This window comes from Corvus moneduloides, chromosome 5 (genome assembly GCF_009650955.1).
Source record: "Corvus moneduloides isolate bCorMon1 chromosome 5, bCorMon1.pri, whole genome shotgun sequence".
Lineage (NCBI taxonomy): Eukaryota > Metazoa > Chordata > Aves > Passeriformes > Corvidae > Corvus > Corvus moneduloides.
The window spans coordinates 5,590,563-5,599,855 of record NC_045480.1 but is presented as its reverse complement, the minus strand read 5'-3'; the positions used below and the strand labels follow the sequence as shown (position 1 = coordinate 5,599,855).

Genomic DNA, 9,293 nt, shown 5'->3' with positions numbered 1-9,293 from the left:
CTTTTAATATTTTCTTTTGACTGGAACTGCTTAATGCTTTGGATCTATATGAAATGGCATATGAAGTAATTAAAAACCCAGCAAACCCAACCAGTAATAACAAACCCCCTCACAACCAGCCTGAAGTATGAGTGCTGCTGCATCTTTCTCTCTTACACTGATGGTATTTTGGCACTGGCGTGAACACCAGTAAATGTTGATAGCTTAGAGTCCAAGAATAGAACAGTTGTTAAACGGAAATAAGGTACAAATTCACCTTAGGTATTAAATACCACTTCACTAGTGCATGTTATAGATCCATAGCTAATTCAAAAACTCAGCTGTTTTCACCAGATCATTGCCATTCTTTTCCTATCTGCCTCTATGTTGACTCAAAAGTCCTTGCCTGCAGTTGTGCAGCTCCACCAACAGATGATGCTCACGGTTCAGTGTTGAGAGCCTGTGTGCTCACCCTAACTGGAGGCTGTGCTGGGCATTTGGGAAGCAGTTCTGCAGTTTGGTTGGCACATTTTGCCCTGTGATGTGGGTTCTCTCCTGCCTGATACACTTCTGGTAACTGGAGCAAGTACTTGCAGGGGAAAAGTGAATAAAACCCTGTGGTTTTCATACTTAAAATATTGTTGGCACCTGATGTGCATTGTCCCTAACAGGGGGTGGGAGTATCCACGGTAAAAAAAGTGTTGGATGTTGAAGCTACAGTGGTATCTGAGATCTGTCTCCATTACACTTTTGGACCGGGTTGTGAAGCCTTTAACTAGTCCCTAAACTAGCCCTGTGTGCCCCAAGAGTTTTTTAGTGCTGCAGGATGGGAGTAAAGACATTCAGCATGTTTGTATCTGTATCCAGATCACTGTGTCACTCCTTGGACTGTACAGGACTTGATATAAGCATGGTCAAAAAATTCTTGGCTGATGCTTCTCCTCTCTGCAAACTGTGTCAGAACAGCAGCTCTGTGGCAGCAAATGCACTGGTTAGTGGTGTGGATGGGCATCAAGCCAAGAATTTTTTGACCATGCTTATATCAAGTTTAACTTCTGGGTGCTCCGAAAGGAATGGATGTTTATAAACTTGGTTTTTTTTGTAGCAGCAGCTTATTTGTAGTGTTAGTTCAATGTCTATTAATAGACTTGAGTTTTAATTTTTGTAAATGCCTTAAATAGGAAATGTATTGTGATATGTTCTTGTGGGGTTTTGAGTCTGACTTGTGTTATATAGCATTATCAAAACTTAAAAAGAGTAGAAAGTGAATTAGTACATAGCCTTTTTAAGCTTCAAAGGTTTTGTTCCTTTTTGGCTGTCATTAACACAAAGTTCATGTCCTCACCTCCTGTTAGTACTCTCGATGTGCAGCTGCTCTCTGAAGTATTTCTTAATTAAGTCTTTTCCTGCTGTGACCTCAGCACTGCACATTGCAACTAGACATGGATGAACTAACAATCTTCCCTCCTAAAATCAGTGTTCCTCAGTGGAAACACTGTATTGATTTCAGTCTTCTTTCTGTCAGGTTAATTTTGTGGAGAAACTGAAGTGGATGCTGTGTGTTACCAGTAATGAGTCAGAGCTTCTGATCCCTGGTAGCTTAGACCTGTCTCCATCCTGTTGCTTTGAATCTTTCTTCTTGACACTTTACAGGATGGCTGCTGCTAAAATTCAAGGTTGGAGTGACCACTCGGAGCCAACTTGCCAAGTTAAAGGCAGTAAGTTTGGGTTAGATTTTCCTTGCAAGGTTTGTTTGCCCACTGCAAGATACAGTTTCTTTCTGTGCTTATCACTTCGGAGATTGGTTTGTCTCTTGGGCAGGGAGGGATATAATCCTCTTTAATACATCCCAGTTCTTACTGTTTTCCTTTTGTGAATAAGAGAAATAGGAAAAGAAGCTTTGAGAACCAGAGAAAAAAATAAAAGTGGCAGCAATGATTTGTAGTAACACTGTAATGTGGTGTTACATCACTACTCTGAATTTAATTCAAGTGTTAGTATGTAAAAAGGAAGAGTGCTTTACAAAAATGTATATATGTGAGATGAGAGTGACTTAATCTTTCTCTGTGACTTCAAGTTTGCATTAAATTGGCAGTCCTGCAGAGAAATACGGAAACTGGAGTTGTTTACGGCCTCTTATAAGCTCTTACTGAGTCCTGCTGGGCCTATATGTAGGAACTGGTGTTTTGGATCACATTAACTTGAACTAATTTTTACAGGACAGCTGTATCTATGTATTCAAATGCAAAAGCCCTGGAAGTATCCAGTTCCTATTCCACTTCAGAACTTCTCACTTTCTAGAGGGTGTTGTAGAACAGCAGTGCAGACTGGCACAGAGACTTAGTGCTTTGCTGCAGACTCAGAAGCTGGTGGGTGCTGTGACCTGGGCTGCAGTGAGCAAACCTTCCCTGAGTTCAGCAGTTGTAAAAGGAGATCCCCTTTTCTCCTGCATTTCCTCTGCCTTGTGTTTATTTTCAGACCTGGTGGCGCTGCTCTTGGTTTCCTCCTTCTTACTGTCAGGTTATGGCTGTAACTTTTCCTTTACTTTGCTTAAGAAACAAGGGGATGGGGAAGGTGCAAATAATGCACCTTGAATGCTCCATTCAAGTCTTGAGCATTATCCATGAGACATTTGCCTGGGGGGAGAGGAAATAAATATATGAACATAGCTATTTTGACTGACAGTTTTTTCCCCTCAGAACTGAGAGTAAATTCAGTATTTTGCAAGGTTTCTAAGTTGCCTGGGAGGTTTCCAGGAATGTGGAACACAAACAGATGTGATTGATCTCCCATGACAAAAATTTACATGTAGTCAATTTATTCAGCACAGATCAGGATGGGAATCAGCAATGATCAGAATGGATAGGTTGTGCTGATCCTGCATGTCAAACAGATTTGATGTCAGATGAATCAGAAGAAAGAAACCTACTTACAGGAAGGTTGTGTTTCACTGCCTATTTACTGTTCTTCCACGGGCTTTTTGTACTTTTTTCCTTGCCTAAATCTGCTTTTCTGTGTTGAATGCTGCAGAAGCAGCACCAAGGGTATGGTTCCAAGCACTTGCACAAAATGCACCACAGAATTAGTCTGAGGAGTCTGGGTGGAGTTTAGGTGCCTTCCCTGTGGAGGTCATCTGTCAAATACAGGCTTGAACAGACAAAGTGACTTTAACTGACCAGTCCAGTTACTGGCTCTGGTGGGGTCATCTGGGCTGTATTATGTATCTGGAGCTTATTTATCAAAATCCGTGCTCACTCAGAAAAGTTCACTGAATAAGTGAAGCTGTGGATGGGGTAGAACCAGGGGTTTATCAACAAATTCTGGATGCTCTGTTTTGGGGGCATCTGATGCCTGCCTCGTCTTCATAGGCTTTCAGTGACCATCTTGTACTCTTTTTTCCTTTATTAGTTGAGGTTGTGGTTAGGTTGTGCAACAGCTCTTGCTCTCCCCACCATTAAGTGTTAACTCCTGGGTTGTTTGTCTTTAGCCCATCAGATTCTGAGAGTTTTGAGCTACTCCATTATTAGTATAGAGCAAGTGTGCAATTAGGTAACCATCAAGCTCTGAACAAATGTATTCCTTCTGCTCCTCTTTGAAAGTCATTCTTTATGCCAGGCTCCAGTTTGCTTTGTGTCAGCCTGTAGCAGCTTCCAGCCTTTGCCTCTGCACCCTGCTCAGTCTCCTTTTTGTGGAACTAGAACTTCTTCCATATGCTGTAAGCAAAAAGCTGTCTGGTGTCTAGGGCCTGTCCAACAGCAGCTTCCTGCATGCACAAGCAAGCACCCTTGAGCTGCTTCTCTGGACTCCAGTGCAGCCAGTCCTCCTCTTTTTATTAGTGCAAGCAGCAGTCCAGGCTCCTTGGCCAGACATTGCCACTCGACCACAAACCCAGCCAGTCTGCTCTGAACTTGCATGATTTGCTAGAGGTGTATGCATGCAGGGCTGGAGTTGCTCTTGGGACTTTCCCTTCTCACTGCTGCACTTTTATTTGCAATTGCTTCTTAACATTTTAGTACAAAAGATGTGGTTTTGGTTTTGCCTTCTACTGGTACCTTATTAGTAGGGTTGCAAAGGTCTTCTAAAGAAAATCCAGATTGTAAGTGGATTATAAAGAATATTGTTCCTCAGCTCCACCTGTCAATGGAAAACATCAGAGGCTCTTTTGAGCCATAGGTTTAGATCCAAGGTGCAGTGCTGGGTGAAGCTGAGCTGTGCTGGAACATGAGCTGATCAACGAGGAATGAAGAGCTTGCAAAGCAAAGTCAGTGTTGCTTTGGAGAGCTGTGCTGGGTCACTGCCTCTGCTGGAGGCTTCTGTGGTGAAGTTGGTAATTTTTGGGGTATTCAGGGAGAAACTGGGGCAGTGACTACAAAAGGGTTTTAGTGCTTGCTCCAAGCTGTTCTGGCCCCCTCAGCCTTCTGACCTTCTGCAAAGAGGATTGTGCTGCTTTTGCAGCAAAGGTGGAATCAGAGCAGTTCAGTGCAGCGTATTGGGTATATTTGTAAAACATACTAAAATTTAAGGAGCTCAGTGATAGAAAGCCTCATGTAAGAAGAGACAAAAGGACGAGTTTTACCCCCAGGTATCTTGGGATGGGCAGCAGTCCATGAATGTGTAGTGTTGGGGTCCCTCCCCCGCCGTGTAGCCCTGGGAGAGGGGCCCTGAGGGCACAGACACGGGGCTTCCCTGCCCCTGCTCAGCCTCGTTCCCATGGGTTGGTTTGTGTTCCCTGCGCGGGCAGAAGGACCCTTGGTCCCGTGACTGGAGCAGTTCCTGGGCAGAGCTCCGGCCATGCGGCTGGAGAAATAAACATCTCTGAAACAGCTATCAAGAATCTGTCTGTCCATATATATTTCCTTTCCACGGGACTCCTGGTTTGATATATGCGTGTTGCAGTATCCCCACTGCAACAGTGTAGGATCTCACAGAAAACCCACAGCTGGAGAGCTGGATCTGCTTTTCTACTCCCTTCTCTTATAGGCTTATGCTAACTCATTATGTCTGTTACAGTGGTACTAGAGGTCCAAAATGGGAAGATTCCGCTGTGCAGTGGATTTGGAGCTGTGTTCAGGGGGGTAATTACCACTGTCAGTGTTGCAATTCTTTTTCTGGACGTTGATTTCCTGTGCAAATGAAATACTGCAGAAAAAGCACTAACAAGCAAGCCCTACAAAATGACCAAAAAAACCAAACCCAAAGATTTCCTACTTCCAGTTCTTCACTGCAAGAAGAACTTGCCTGGATCAATATTGCTTCAGGACTGGGGTCTTAGTGCAGCACTGCATGGTGGAGCATCGCTGTTAGTAACATCAGTTAATGCCCAAATATAGGTCTTTTTTATTGCTTGGGGTTTTGTTTCTCTCTGTTTATCCTACAGTAGGATTCAATGCAGTAGTGAGGACTTTGTTGTGCATGTGTTCATCTTATTGAAATGCTTTTTTGAATTTAAATACCTATGTCCTGCTTCTCCCCACGTGATTGTCCTCTGTAGGCTCCCAAGTACTACAACAGGCAATAAATTAATCTCTGGGTCATGACATAGTAATTTAATTAGGAAGAATAACAAAACTTACAGGGATTGAAATCCAGAAAAATGCTTTCACTCAGTTTTCTGAACGGCTTTCTGTTCAATGTTAATACATTTAATTTTGGTGTGTGTCACCTGTCACATTCAACGACACTGAATAGAGAAAATACTTTTTCAAGGCAAAGCTTCCCATTCATAATGTGTGGCCTTTTGTTGGGAAAGAAGCTCTGATGCTGCAGTCAGATTGTTGCACCTCATTTGTATAAAATCTTTGGAAAGAGCTGGAGTGGGAGGGGAAGGTCACTCTGGAAGTGTGGAGATGGTTTTTTGGAAGATACCAGGCAGTGATGATAACAGGGGTCCTTCTCTTGCATTGACCTGTTTATCCCATGCCTTGCAAAGCAGCCAGAACATCCATCTATCTTCCTGAGGGACAGGGATGTGGTTTCAGGCCAGAGATGAACCTAGAGGGGGTTGTGGTGAGCCTTATGTCGACACAGCACGATGGTGGTGGCCAGCAGCTGGAGAAGCAGGAGACAGAGGCCTGCCAAGGGGACCCAGAGGAAGATGAGACAGAAGTACTCCAGATCTTCCTGCATTCTTTTGTCTGCAGGAATAGAGAAGAGGGAAGGTCCACTGGGTGCTCACAGCTGGTGTTACTGCCAGTTCTGGTGGAGCCAAGGGAGCTGCCCAGGGCCCTGCCTGGCGTGCCTGAGGCAGAGAGCTTCCCCTGGGCCTGCAGAGATGTTCTACTCCTGTCAGTGTTTTCTTGGGCATTGGAGGAAGGACACGTGGCCAAAAGCTCTTCTGTGTCCTCTGATGAGGCTAAAAGCAGCCCTGGACCCCAAGGTCCTACCCTCTTGCACCCTGTTTCTGGTGTGCCCAGGCATGGAATGTGCTCATGCTTTTTACATCATCCTTAGCCTTTCCTCTGGGGGATGAAACACTGGAATTTAATCCTTCCTATTCTGCTAAAGCTGTATGGATTTTCACTCTTCCCCCAACCCAAAATATCTGCAGGATGCCCCTTGTTATCAGTGATGAGAATCCAGCTCTTCCCTTTCCCTCCCTGCATCCAGGCTACCTGGATCTGATGTCTTCTGGCAGGAATCCTTTTCAGTGATGCCGCCCTGGGTGGTGTATCCTGGTGTGGTGGGTCCTGGTGTGGTGGCTGCTGGTACAGTGGTGGTGTCTGTAAGTGAAAGGGATGAATTCGGAATGTAGGGAAATACAGTGAAATAACTCTCCTGCCTTTCTTCTCTCCTACCCGGGCACTGCTGTTCCTGTGCACAGCAAAGGGCTCAGCTGGGGGGAACTTTACATAGAGCCCATTTGGATGGGGTGTCCCCCAGGGAGGGTCTCCCAAGAGCCAGGAGGGAGCTGCAGCCTCCTTATTTCTCACTTTCTGACACCATGCTCAGAAAGCCTGAGCCCCTGAGCCTGGCAGTACTTTTGGGAGCTGTGTGTGCTGAGGAAGCAGGGGATGGTGGTGGTGGACTTTGCTTTAGCCTTCTCCCTTCAGAGCCATGGGTGGCATGGGGAAGTGAGGATGGGGAGGCAATGCTGGGTCTGCCCAGTCATCTTTGCCTTTGGGCAGGAGCAGTCCCAGGAACAGAGGTGGCAAGCAGGGAGCCTCTGGCAGGAGGACGAGTGGGTTGGTCACAGGATGCCTTGGGCAAGCAAGGAGGGAAATGGGGTTTGTGGGAGAGACAGCTGTGAAAAAGGGCATGGGCAGGAGGTGCTGGGCATTTTGTCAGGGCTGAGTGAGGTTGGGTGAAGGTGTTGCTGACCTGGAAGGAAAGCAGGCTGGCCAGGGCTGAAGAACAGCATCTGGTTGAAATTCATCATGCAGAAATAGTTCCCCTCGTCCTGCGGTGTGAAAGACTTCACTACCAACAGATAGATCGAGTTGTGTTTGCTCGCCTCAAAGCGAGGGGATGTTCTCTGATCCCTGCTGAGTGTGGTCTGGGAAACAGAACTGATGAAGACGATGAAGTGAAGGGTCCCACTCTTGTCCTGGTGGATCCAGAATGCGCCACTGTTCTTGTCAGTCTGACACTCCAGCTCCAGCCTCTGTCCCACGCGGAGCTGGGTGATGTCCTTGGGAGACCTGACCTTCATCTCAAGTGACTGGCCATGGATCCCAGGGCAGCCTGCAGGAGAGAAATCCTTGCTGGAAGCTCTTGGGAAGACTAAAAGGGTTCTCTGAGGACACTTCCCTCCCCAGCCATGGGTTGGAGGTACAAATGCAGAGGGAAGACCGCGCTGTCTGGATGATGTGAAGGTTTTCTTGGAGTCCTTGCTGGGCTGGTGCAAGGAGGGTGCTCAGCAATCAGCCACGGTGGGTGCTGCCCTTCCAGTGCCTTCTCAGGGACATTACCCCTTCCCTGCTTCTCCAAAGTGATAAGCTATACAAGCTCTTAACTTATAAACCTCTTTTTTTCTGCCCTTCTCCCTCCCTTCCAGAGCCACTCATCCGAGCAGTCTCCCTTCCCAGGGCGGGTGGTGCTGCAGCCACCCCTCTGGCTGCCCTTTGCCGGCTGAGGTGATTCTGCCTCTCCCCCCACAATTACTGAGCACACCTCAAAGCCAGCCTTTCTGGTTTGATTTTTTCCTCCCCTTTAACTAGTTAGTCCTATGTCTTGAATTTGATAGAAGGGTTTTCCTTGCCCGTCCCAGTGGAGGGGCTGCACAACCCCGTGTCGGTACTCACAGAGTCCCAGAGTGAGCAGCAGGAGCAGGGCAGGAGACCTGTCCATCTTCTCCTGGGGTGTCTGCGCTTGGGGCTGGTGCAGTGCAGCTGAGATGATCTTTGTCCCTTCACTTGGGAGGCTGTGTCGCTCTTTGGGGAGGATGTGATGTCATCAGGACCCCACCATCAGGACACATTCAGTTCAAGTCCAAAATTTGGGTTCCTTTAACCTCATCATTTCTTAGAAGCGCCTCAAGGATTTTTCCTGGATGACTTTCATAGAGATCCAGAGTGATGCTGCTCATGGCTGAGGTAGGATCAGGCACCACAGCCTGCTGTTCCCTCCTCACAGATTCTGTGCAGAAGATACAGAGCAGTCCCATCCTTTGGTGCGGGCCCTAGAATGCTTTTCTTGGCAGGGATTCTGCCTCTTTCTCTTGAGCACATTCATGGAGTCCCATGTGCATGGCAGAGCCCACAGTGACACAGGTGCTTCATGGTGTAGATCCACAGGTGTGGTTTGTCTCCAAGCACAGGTTTCTGGCACACAGACAGGTATTTCTCTATTGTTCTTGTTGCACTTCTTCTTTGTTCAGTTCTTCTTTGCTATTGCTCAGCAAAAGCCTTTTCATACAAGGTAGTTGGTCTAGGAGCTGGAACCTGTTGAGACTGCCCCTTGCACAAGTGAGTGTTTTGCTTTCTCTTTGTTTTCAAAACTTGTGGTTCTCTTCTTTCACCACAGGGTCTTCTACTCTTCAAAAATACCCTTCTATGCTTCACCAGAGAGGGCCCTTGCTGCTGCCTCGAGGTGACCACTTGCACATGGGGATGGGTGATGCTTCCTGGACCTTTGCATGCACGGAAAGAAACATTTCACCAGAGTGCAAGGGGCTGGGCTGATGTTTGATTTATTTCTTTCTTCTTTACTTTCCTGTTGATTGCTCTTCTTTTTTTATTACACCTTTGCAGAGAAGCTCCTTATTTTCCTTGGTCCGTCAGAAACCAGGTGCTGCTGAGTTTGATGCCCTTGATATTGGTGCTGCTACTCAGAGCATGAGATGACCAGGCCATCTTGTCCTGGGGCGTCTGTCCTTG

General features: G+C 46.6%; 1 protein-coding gene across 1 annotated transcript; it reads right to left on the bottom strand.

Annotated features, from left to right (window-relative positions):
• Positions 1–5,970: 5,970 nt before the first annotated feature.
• Positions 5,971–7,627, bottom strand: LOC116444064 (T-cell surface glycoprotein CD8 alpha chain-like). Its single transcript, XM_032109122.1, has 3 exons — positions 7,297–7,627; positions 6,591–6,698; positions 5,971–6,113 (listed from the first exon to the last, which is right to left on the bottom strand). The coding sequence occupies exons 1-3, from the start codon at positions 7,625–7,627 to the stop codon at positions 5,971–5,973; spliced, it is 582 nt and encodes a 193-aa protein (XP_031965013.1).
• Positions 7,628–9,293: the final 1,666 nt, after the last annotated feature.

Excerpts from the sequence above, each read along its gene's own strand:
- LOC116444064 (XM_032109122.1), bottom strand. The coding sequence starts at position 7,627 with ATGAAGGTCAGGTCTCCCAAGGACATCACCCAGCTCCGCGTGGGACAG. Across the intron at positions 6,699-7,296 it reads CCAGCCTGCTTTCCTTCCAG|ACACCACCACTGTACCAGCA; the intron begins GTCAGCAACACC and ends TTTCACTTACAG. Across the intron at positions 6,114-6,590 it reads CCAGAAGACATCAGATCCAG|ACAAAAGAATGCAGGAAGAT; the intron begins GTAGCCTGGATG and ends CTATTCCTGCAG.